The 12,245-nt window shown below is 37.6% G+C and overlaps 1 protein-coding gene across 1 annotated transcript; it reads left to right on the top strand.

The window, feature by feature from the left end:
- The first annotated feature begins 9,832 nt into the window (after positions 1-9,832).
- Positions 9,833-11,752, top strand: LOC114220028 (uncharacterized). Its single transcript, XM_088017491.1, has one exon. It carries the CDS (start codon positions 9,833-9,835, stop codon positions 11,750-11,752), a length of 1,920 nt encoding a protein of 639 aa, XP_087873617.1.
- Positions 11,753-12,245: the final 493 nt, after the last annotated feature.

Genomic DNA, 12,245 nt, shown 5'->3' with positions numbered 1-12,245 from the left:
TTCAAAATGTAATGTTTAAGATCAGAAACTCCCTGAAGACCCTCTGGGTAATTTCTTTACTTATGGTTTGCAACTGACCTAACCAGTTTGACAAACTCGGCTTGATCCTCTCCCCAAACCAAGATTCTTTATACAGATTTAGTGGTTCAAACCACAGACACAAGGACCCTTGGGGAGCTTGAACATGGGATATCTCTTAGATTACAGATGGAAAAAGTCTGTACTCTATTTCTCTTCCTAAATAAACTGACAGTATTGTGCCTTTCTAGAGCCTTGTAAAAAGCCAAACATTTATTTAAAAGGCATGGAAACTGAAATTAAACTCATAATAGTTTCCCTCCCTCCCTCCCTTCCTTCCTTTCTTCCTCCTCTCTTTCTTTCTTTCTTTCTTTCTTTCTTTCTTTCTTTCTTTCTTTCTTTCTTTCTTTCTTTCTTTCTTTCTTTCTTTCTTTTTCTTCCTTCCTTCCTTTCCTTCCTTCCTTCCTTCCTTCCTTCCTTCCTTCCTTCCTTCCTTCCTTCCTTCCTTTCTTTCTTTCTTCTCTCGTTTTTTTCCTTTTTTTCTTTCTCTTTTGTTTTCATGATAGCTTTAGCTCATCCAATTTTAATGCATTCCTCCCCCCCCCGCCCCCAGTTTCTTGACATAAACAGGTAAGTGCATTTAGGATTTTTCAAAGGCCTAAATTCAGTGCAAGTTTTAGAAAAATAAACTTTAAAAGCCATGTATCATATATGCTGGCCAGTGCATCCAGCAAAATGACTGTTTATAATTTGTGATTATTTGTATGTTAGATTTAAGAACAAAAAGACATGAGGGTGCCTGGGTGCCTCAGTTGGTTAAGTGTCCTACTCTTGATTTCAGCTCAGGTCATGATCTCAGGGCCCTGTGTGAGCTCTGCGCTGGGCATGGAACCTGCTTAAGATTCTCTCTCTCCCTCAACCCCTCCCTGCCACCATCTCTCTCTCTCCCCCTCTGGGGGGGGGGAGTAAAAGACCTGAGGAGAGACACAATTACATTTATCTTAAAAATCAAGTCATTAACTCTTTTATTGCATGATTTGTGTCTCAGGTGTAATATAAAATGAAAAAAAGAAAAAAGAAAAAAAGAAATGAAAAACACTGCTTCTCAAATAGCACATAACAATAATTATGGTGATTCACAGGCTATAAGTTGTGTGACAGGCATTGCGATAAGTCCCCTACCACTCTGTTCTTATTTGATCCCCTCACTTATTAAAATAATTATTAGTACTCGTTTATGAATAAAGCTTTTTGAAATTTTTAAACTAAAATTCTGATTGAATTTTATATCATACCCATGAGGGTAAAGCTAATGTATTAATAGCAATTGCATTCAGTTAAAAAAAAAACCCAACAAAGTTAAACAGTAGCTTAAACAAAATAAGGATTTCATTTCTTTATCACAGAAAGAGAAGTCTAAAAGTAGGCATTTTAGGACTAGTATGGTGGCTTCCTGATGAAATCAGGATTTTGGACTTTGATATCTCTATATACCTAATTCTTTATTCCTGTGTCCATTGTCTCCCTAGTGAAAATAATAATAATAAGAAGAAGAAGAATGGTAATAAAAAATAATAATAGTGTTTCTTAAATTCCAGAATCTGGTTTTCCTTTTAGAAAGAAAAAGGAATGGACAGAAGGTGACAGTTTCTTGCCAAGTGAGTCTGCTTCACCTCTTAAGATGCTTTCTGAAGCCCCTTCCAAAAACTTCCACTGAAGTATCAGCAGCCAGAAATATATGGCTTAGTCAGTTTTAATTGTAAAGAAGTCTGGGGAATACAGCTTTTTATCTGGGCACTTTGCTACTACATCAAAATCAGAGGAGAATATATTTTGTAGTAACCAGAAATCTGTGTTTATAAAGGGGCAGAGCTAAGATTTGAAGCCATATTTTCTAATATCAAACCCAGGGCAAATCATTACTACAGTACAAAACATCCCTTATTTGCTCTGGCCTCAGTCATGTGCTAAAACTTGGAATGGAATGGAATAGAATGGGATGGAATGTGGTAAAGCACTCTTTTGTGAATATGGTAAATGTCACAAATATAAGTCAGTATATCAATAGGGAAATGGAACAGCTGGGGAAGACTATATAAATATGGTGCAGACCACAAAAGATATGTGAAGGGATTCTTTCTTTTCTAGTTTATTCTCCTGATAATGGAAACCCTGTAAGATATTTACTATTTGCCAGGCTGACTTTACTTGACTGAACTAGTTTAACTGTCAGAGAACATTGTGAAATATCAAGAATAAGAGAAATATGCTCTTTTAGTGTAAGATACAATTTATTTTAGGTGCTTGCATGATGTCCAAGACCACTATAGCAATGCTGATTTATTACTATTTCCATTCCCCATTTTTCTATGGCATAGAAACATATTTTTGCAGAATTATAGGAACAAAGTTATTATAAATACTCAAACTGCTTTGTTTTAGCATTTGATTTATTTGCCTTACAAATCCACTTTCCTGACTCTGATCAAAACTTCAACCTTGTTGGTACTGAAATTATTGCAGGATCATTGAAGATTATTTGTTTTTTCTTGACCCTTGCTTGAAAATCAAGGCATTTTATGTGATACATTGATAAAATATACTCAGTAGCAAATCAAAGTCATGTGAAACTGAGTTAGCTAAGTATATTCTAATGTGGATACATTAAAAAGAAAATCACTTTTAAAGAAATTCAGTTGTATGTTAAGAATATGGCAGTTTAGAAAATCAACTTATGATATTTAAAAAAATATGAAGAAAATACTTTAATGAATGTGGTCAATTCTAAAATCAGTTAATTTTGAGAGGAAACCTCTCAAGCATATGTTAAAAATTAAACTTAGAAATCTATTATTGTTATTTATTTAAGCCACTGATATTAAGTACAGTTTCTGTGCCAGTCAAAATAGACTTATATCCTAACAGAGACAGATTGTAAGTTACATCCATAATTTCATATATTTTCTACTCATACTCAAAATTCTCAGAAATCTTCCATAGAGTACATTACAAGGAAGAATTTGAGCCAACAGATATATGCTGTTCCTTATACTTATGTGTGTAACATTTAGCACAGTGGCTGGCATTAAAAGGAACTCAATAAATATAAATAAATTAATAAGTGAATATATTAAAATAAATTGGTGACAGAATTTCTAGGATAGAGCTATTTTATGATATTTAAAAGAAGCACAGGATACCCTAGCTGTTTCAATATTATGTCTGTTTTATAATTTAAGTTACCATACATCCCCTGGTGTTTAATCATGTTTGATTGGAGCTTATATATGTTTATGCATAATTTTGAAAATTCTTATTCTTTTTGTTTATTCAAGAGCACTACTCAACTTATTGAAATGAAACTTTCTTTAGGTTTTATTATATTCCAGTTCAGTTTAAAGACAATAGTGTTTATATCCTTTTTTTTTTTTTGCTTCAGACATTCTAGATCAGACAATTAGAAGCAAGACAACTGTGAATTTTGTTGCCTACAACACTGGGAAGATTCATTTTCTTTACCCATTAACTGTCATATCAAATAAATGGGCTGAGAGTTTATTTGTGATAAATGCATTCTGTTTAATGCAATGAGACAGTCTTTTAATTTGAGAACCCAGCATAGTGTCAGCAAAATCTCTTCTGCTGATTTAATTAGCAAGAACTCAATGTTAATTATTTTGCATTTAAACCTTAGGAGCCTTACAGATGAAAAAATATATAATCCTTTTTGAAAATGAAATAATAAAAACCCAGTAATAAAATCAGTTTGTATGGTTTTTAAGGGTGTGTAAATGTGTTAAACAGCTAACGAATTATTCAACACTGTACATGCTTGGAATATGTACAGATTTTAATGAGCCTCCCTAATTCTACTTTCATACCATCTTACATTTTTTTATTCCAAGTTGTTTTTATTGGATAGTGTTGATTAGAAGAAATATTCATCAATTTACCATATCTTGAAATGAGGAAAGATAAAATATTTATTTGTCATAAATTCTTATCAATTAACTAATTTTACTGCCCTATATAAGGTAAGCAAAACATAAGTAGAAATCTCATTCTTATTATGTTTTTACCCCAAAGCTATATGTCAAACAATTACATAAAGTCCAATTTTAAATACGTGTCAACATTCTAAACTGTTTTGTTATGCCTCACTTTTGAACTCCTGGCTCAGACAAAGCTCAGTAAGAGAGACTGCTAGATATACAAAACCTTGCTTCATCATAATTTTTTCAGAGGACAGAAAATATCTCTTATTCCTTTTACTGGCAAAGTGACACTGGGATGTATTGGGATGGCTCTAAACATTTAATGCTAAGAAGAAATATGTTGGGTTTTTGTTTTGGCTTTTGTTTGTTTTTAAATTTTGAGTGGAGAAAAACTGAAGCTCAAAATAATTGTGTTTCAGTGTGCAAAGAGCTGTCATGACTCAGAGGATAGAGGACCTAATCTCACAACAAAGGATCTAGAAATCAATGCACCAAGGGGTTAACAATGGATGTCTCCAGATAGGAAGAGTTTGGAGGGTTTCCTTGCTTTCTTCTTTTTTTGTACATATATATATATTTTTTTTTCCTGCAATAAATATGTTTTGTCTTTTGGAATATTACAGTGAGACTTTTTTAAAAGGTGTAGAGAAATTCAGAGCTAAAGGGTCAAGGAAGAGTAGGTGAGTATCTAAGAAGTGTTATCTCAGATTGCAAAATCTCCATGTCTTTCAACCTCAAACCTATATTGGTGGTTATATGTTTGTGTTGTTTGCTATTTCTAAGCTGACTATTAAAAGGTCAACTGGTACCAGTTACTGTCTTGGTCTATACTGGTGTAGAACATGGATCTATGGGGAATCAGGTACTGAAAATTAGGAGCAGGAACTCAGAGAAGTCTTCAAGAAAGAAGATAGATCTAGGAGGGAAAGGATGGCCTAACATGGGAAGTAAGCAAATGCCAAACTTTGTCCACTTAGTTTGGTTAAATTCAAAAGAATTTGCTGCTCATTTCCAAAGAAAGTCAAGTGTACTTAATATTAATTCATGCTATTATACTTCAATTTATTTTATTTTAATTTTGGAATTCGGCTTCTTGCAGTAGCTTGGGATTCCTACCGGGAACACAAGCTCACTTTGCATAGCCAGAGGAATTAGTGTAAAGGGGTTAAGCACATGGGCTCTGGAGCATGATCTTGGAAAGGTGGTTTAATTTCCCCAGAATGTTTTTTTTTTTAATACAAGTGGACTTGTGTTTTGTAACTATTAAACCACAGATTGCATAGAAGTGGTAAGAGATTCACTAATAATACTTAAAAACACCCACACTGTGATTTATTGAAAGTCAGTCCTCAACACAAGGGTTTGCTGAACTGCAGAAGGAGCCGAGATGCCCTTGAACAGATGAATGGATAAAATGATGTGGTCCATATATACAATGGAATATTACTCAGCCATCAGAAAGGATGAATACCCAGGACGCCTGGGTGGCTCAGTCGGTTAAGCGGCTGCCTTCGGCCCGGGTCATGATCCCAGGGTCCTGGGAGCGAGTCCCACATCGGGTTCCTTGCTCAGCAGGGAGCCTGCTTCTCCCTCTCTCTCCCTCTGCTTGTGCTCTGTCAAATAAATAAAATCTTTAAGAAAAAATAAAATAAAATAAACTAGAGATTGGTTCAGGGCCAAATCAATCATTGGATTGAAAACTGGACCAATCTTATAAAAAAAAAAAAAGAAAGAATGAATACCCACCATTTGCATCAATATGAATGGAACTGGACAGGGTTATGCTAAGTGAAGTAAGTCAAGCAGAGAAGGACAATTATATAATAAGAGATTCTGTCTCATGTTGTTTCTGTCTTTTACTCTAAGACTTTGGGAAATGACTTAACCTTACCATGTCAGTGCCTCATTCCTCAGATGAGGAACAAGATAACATATACCTCATATTATAAATACACACACACACGACATTATTTTTATAGAAAACTTAGAATGACAGATTTTACACAGAAGGTACTGTGTACTAGTGTTGCCAAGATCATTGTCCAGGATCGCTATGACCCATTTTTAAATATTAAACTTCATTCCTTTGCCAATGCACTATTATGAGAATATGAATCTTTATTTCACTCTTTTAGTTTCTTTCAGTTTTACTCTGTTGCCATTTGATCTAACTGAACCTACTTCCACTCCCACCCTCACCCTCGTTTCCCACATGGTCTTGCCTTTATTCCTGCCCCCGCCACTGACCACCACAGTCCCCTGGTTGAAATTTCGGTGTGCCATTCAGAGGTCCTCTGGTATGTGAGATATTTATAAGTTGTTCTTTGTATTTAATCCCTAAACCTTGTGCTGAAATTGACATTCATTTATTATTGTTCACCTGGAAAGAAAAGCATTAGTCTCTATCCATTCTCTAATTATACCTCTGATATATTGCTCTTCAGTTGGTTAAGGGTGAATGAATGCCTTAACTTTTCTTCATCAAGCAGAGAACCCTCAGTAACCTAAATGCTACTGCAGTAGTAGCTTCTTCACAGCTGTTTAGGTCTCTTAATTAAAGTTATTAAGCTCAAACTACCTCCATATTAGGAAATTAATTGTGCTCTAATTTTTTAAGCTCCTTGATAAATGGCCAGTGGAAATAGAAGAATCCTTAACATGTAGCCTATATCACCTGACCATATTATACACTTAATAAATAAATATTTATTGTTATATATCATAGGAAAATGATCTATAGAATGAAATGAAACTCTAGAATGCAAAAGATACTGATTTGAAAAAGACCTAGATGAAGTGGTTTAGATACATGAAGTGGTTTATTTCAAAGCTTCTGTTTGTTTTATAGGCACAGTTATAGGTCTGAAAAAAAATGGTAACAGCTGGTCTTTTCCCTTATGGAACTCACTGTTTAGTTTCATCAGATGTTCTAAAATGCACAACACACACACACACACGTATACATATCTACAACAGTAACACTAACAACACAACACTACCTCAAAACATCCTGATAAGGGTATGACGCATGTTGCACAGAGAAAATATGGGAAGCAAGGGCCACTATTTAATAATTTACTTCCCTTGAGCACTAACCAAGGACAAAGACCAATCTTTTATGAATGTTATACTATAAACTTTTCTCCATATATCTTGAGTTCATCTGTATTCTTCTTATAAAATAAATGGTTCGATTTCCATAAAAATTTTCAAAGAGCTATGAATGTAATAAAGCATTTCCTTTTGGACATATTTGATGATTTTTTGGATAAAAGGAACTCCAGATCTTGCAGTTCTTTGAAAAAAAAAATAAACAAAGACCCAAAAAACCCAACATAAGTTTTATTGAAATTACACCAATTTTTTTGAAGCATGTTTTTTAGAACAATTGTCTCATAAGATATTCTTGGGAAAGGAATTTCTTCATCAAATATGTTTCAGAGACACTACATCCTATGTCTCTATCTTGGTGCTTGAGAGTGAATTTAGACATATTGAAGTATCTGAGAAGATTTTCAATTAAGAAACATGTATAAATGGATTGGCCAAATCATTTTCAAACTTATTGGATCACAGAATTCCCTCTATTTCCCTCTTCCTATTTGTCGCTTGAGTTACACTGGTGTTTTGAGAATCATCTTGCTTTAGGCTAAATGTGTATCAATTCTGAGGCTCAAATAGTGAGGATATTGCATTTTGTCTTTTCATACTACCCATAGAGAATTCTACAGTGAGCATTAGATTCTTGGATGATCTTTGCTTGTATTTGAATGCCTACAAGCTGGCTTCTACATTAAACATTAAGAAATCTCTTTTATTATTATCATTCTTATTATTAAACATTATTATTATCATTTAATCATGCCCCTCTGTGTGAAGAGTGCTGCCACTCGGATACCCTCCCTGTGTAGTCTGAATGCTCAAACATTGCTAGGGGTGGGTAAACATGGGTAAAAATTAAGTGAAAAACAGGGAAAGCACACAAGGAGACTCTTCTTCCTTCAGATCATCTATTCACTTCTCATATGCCTTGAAAGACTGTAGGAGCACCACACTGAATGCTGTCTTTCATAAAACAAAAACAGTTTCAAACAATCCGTACATTTAGTGAAGCTGTGTTTAACTGGACTTGTCCAAATGCTACCAGCTAGAATCCAAGACCAAGGCTTACTTCTGAATCAATAGCTTGTGCCAGACCCAAATTAAATGTTACTGCTATCAGCTTCTTGGTTCCTCATTTTAAGCTTCACTGTGTCACTTAAACCAACAGGAATGATTTCTCTAGCTTACTTTAAAAAAAAAAATCCTCTTATTTCTGCACTTCATAATGTCATAGTCACCATTCTCTTTCTTATTTAAATGATATATAAGAATTGTGAAATAATGAACAAACTTCTGACCTGCTATATTCCTCAGTCTCTGTTGAAAAGAACTTTCTCAAGGATCATTGAGAAGACCTTTTTGGATAGCATATTCAATGGCCAAATAAAAATAAGAGGAGAAAAAATTGCTAAGGTGACTCTTGTTGTTTTGATTGTTATATGGATCTCTATCATTCCATTTTATTCCCTATCACAAAAGCAAGGTAAAACTTTGACATTTGATCCTAGAATAATGTTACTGAAGTTAAATATTAGATAATTCTAAAGGCTTATGAGTAAATTTCAATGGCTGAAGACAAAAATATAGCCAATTTATGATAACTATGATAAGAAGAAAAAAATTGGTAACACAAATGATTCAAAATGTGAGTTCTTTTTTTATTTTCCTCATAAACAACTCTAATCTCTCCCTTCATTTTTCCCCACCAGGAATACTTCTGCTGTCAGTTAGACTATAAAAGAAGAAAAAGAGCTTTGTTCTAATGGTAACAACAAGAAAAATAGACAAAAATATAAGAATCATATTTTTCTATGATGTAGAGAAGAGTGGAGGATTGAAAGAAGCTAAATGAACTGAATTTTATAGAGAAACAAACCCTTCAGAGAAGAGGAGAGAGCAGTAGCTACTTCTTTCTGAGGGTCATTGCCAGTTTTGGATTCAGAATACCATGGGAAGAGTGAGGATGCCAAGAGCTAGTTGAAATGGACTGTAGATTGGAGGAACCCCAGCTCAGCCAAGCAACTGTGCCTCTCTCCCCATCCCACCCTTGAGAAAAAAACAGTGGATAAAGACCCGGTAAGTAAAGAGAAGTCGCCCAGTCTTGGCCATTCTCTAAATGACTGGATTGCAGAACTTTGTGGAATTGAAACCAGTAATGAAGCAAGCCTATCTGAAAATGCAGCCAAGTCTTCTAGCTCAAGTACAGACACCACTGAAAGCTAGCAGAACATAGCAGAGATCAGAATAGAGTCAAAAATTAGACCCGTACTTATATAACCCATTGATTTCAACAAACACTTCAAATGCACTTAAAAGGGAAAAGAGAAGTCCCTTTAGAAATGTTGGGAAAACTTCCTTTCCATATGGAAAAAAAAAAAAAGAACTGATCTCTATTATATGCCAAACACAGAAATGAATTTGCGATAGATCATACCCTTAACGTAAAAGCTAAAATTATAAAACTTATAAAAGAAAGATAGGTGATGTAGGAGTCTGCCTCTAATCTGTCATCCCTTACAGTTGTACCTGCCGTGGGACAGACACTGCAGCTGTGTCCCCACCAGCTTTAGCCTCTCTGTCAGTGACAAGTCCCCACATCTGGGAGCTACACAGACATGTAGACACTGCCCTGGGGGTAGCTACTGCACAGGAGCCAAAGCTGAGCAGAGACAAGACCTCACTTTTCTTCAGGGAGACCATTCAAGGAGACCAGAAAAATGGCCTTGGGGCTAAGAGCCAGGAGAGAATCGGCCTTTGTGTCATTCCATGATGTAGCTGTGGACTTCACCCGGGAAGAGTGGCAGCTGCTGAGCCACGCTCAGAGGATGCTGTACAGGTGTGTGATGCTGGAAAACTACAGCAACTTGGTCTCCCTGGGAACTCCATTTCCCAAGCCAACACTTGTCATTCTGTTAGAGCAGGGGGAAGAACCCTGGAAAGAGGAGAGTGAACATCTGCCCAGCCCCTGTTCAGCAGATGCAAAGCCAGAAATTCAACTTGATTCCTCCTCAGCTCTGGACTTCTGCAGTCGGCCATTATGCCAACACGTGCTACGTGATCATTGCCTTCCGATCTGTCCGGGCTTGCTAGCAGGCACTCTCTGCCCAGCCTACCAGAAGCAGAAGCAGCAACCACTTCCTCATGAAAGCTTCTGCAATGACAAAGTGAAAGATGAAGGCAGAGAAGAGGGCTCCAAATCATTGTTTGAGAGGACAAGGGCGAGGTTTACCTCCAGAGCTTTCTTCAGCCCACCTGACAGACAGCTAATAGGCTTGAGGGAAGGCAAGACAGTGGTGGAAATAAAGCTCAGCTCAGCTGAGAAGGCAAATCGTTTAGAAACAGACAAAGTATTAAAGTGGGTGGATTTCTCGGGATTTGAAGTAGTGACCTGTGGAAATTGCGGGCTAGGCTTTAGCCAGAAATCAGCCCTCTTTGTTCATCAGAGGACCCACTCAGGAGGAAAGCCTTATTTTTGCAGTGAGTGCGGTAGAAGCTTCAGCTATAAATCAGCTCTCATCACACACGAGAGATCACATACCGGGGAGAAGCCTTACCACTGCACAGAGTGTGGGCAAGCCTTTAGCCAGAAGTCAAACCTAGTCACCCACAAGATGGCACACTCTGGGGAGAGGCCTTTTGCATGTGAGGAGTGTGGACGAAGCTTTAGCCAGAAGTCAACCCTCATCAGACACCTGAGGACACATTCAGGGGAGAAGCCCTTTGTGTGCCAGGAGTGTGGGCGGGGCTTTCGGGATAAGTCAAACCTTATCACACACCAAAGGACCCACTCATGGGAAAAGCCTTATGTGTGCAGAGATTGTGGGAGGCTTTTTAGAGACAAATCAACGCTCAGCAAACATCAGAGGATTCATTCAGGGGAGAATCCTCATTTGTGCACTGAATGTGGCCGGAGCTTTAGTCAGAAATCGTACCTCATAAAGCACAAGAGGACACACTCAGGAGAGAAGCCTTTTGTGTGTCAGGAGTGTGGACGAGGCTTTAGTGATAAGTCAAACCTTACCACACACCAGAGGACACACTCAGGAGAGAACCCCTATATGTGTGCAGAGTGTGGTCGAGGGTTTAGTGTTAAGTCAGCTCTCATGACACACCAGAGGACACACTCAGGAGAGAAGCCTTATGTGTGCCAAGAATGTGGGCGAGGCTTTAGACATAAGTCAACTCTTGTTGCACATCAGAGGACACACTCAGGAGAGAAGCCTTTTGTGTGCGGGGAATGTGGGCGAGGCTTTAGACAGAAGTCACACCTCATCAGTCATCAGAGGACACACTCCGGGGAGAAGGCTTATGTCTGCACTGAGTGTGGGCAAGCCTTTAGCCAGAAAGCAAATCTAGTCAGGCACAAGATGGCCCACTCGAGGGAGAAGCCCTTTGTGTGCAGGGAGTGTGGGAGAGGCTTTAGCCAGAAGTCAGCTCTCATAAGACATCAGAGGACACATTCTGGGGAGAAGCCTTTTGTATGCAGGGAGTGTGAGCGGGGCTTTAGTGATAAGGCAACTCTCAGTACACACCAGAGAACACACTCAAGGGAAAAACCTTATATTTGTAGTAAGTGTGGGGAAGGCTTTAGGCTGAAATCACTCCTTATTAGACACCAGGGGACACATCTGTTATAAAGAAGCTTCATGCACAAGGAGTGTAAGCAAGGCTTTGGTAATAAATCACAAATCATACCTCATCATGCAAGAAGAGATAAGGGAAATCTCATGTGTGCAAAGGGTGGGACTTCAGAGATATTAACTTTCACCAGACGACAGGAGAAGACCTACCTGTGCAAAACAATGATCTTCAGTTAGAAGCGATTTTATCCCCTGCCTAGGTGACAGTTGGTGAAACCTGGAGACATTTTCTTATCGTCACAACTGGGAGGTTGCCACTGACATATAGTGGATAGAGGCCAAGGATGCTGCTAAACATGCTATGATGCACAGGACTGCCTCCCACAACGAAAGTCTCCCACCCTGTAAGACTTGGATCCCTTTAAGGCTAGCTTTGGCTCCCAGATCCCTGCCGTTGGCTCAAAAGAAAATTTCTTACACTCTCCCGTAGCTGAGTCTCCTGCCCAGACCCCCATCTTCCCCCCCTCTCCTTCAATCCAGATCTGATGTC

This window comes from Eumetopias jubatus, unplaced genomic scaffold, assembly GCF_037043125.1.
Source record: "Eumetopias jubatus isolate StellerSeaLion01/CBP00866 unplaced genomic scaffold, mEumJub1_p1.0 scaffold_13, whole genome shotgun sequence".
NCBI classification, from domain to species: Eukaryota; Metazoa; Chordata; class Mammalia; order Carnivora; family Otariidae; genus Eumetopias; species Eumetopias jubatus.
This window is presented reverse-complemented; position numbering and strand designations above follow the sequence as displayed.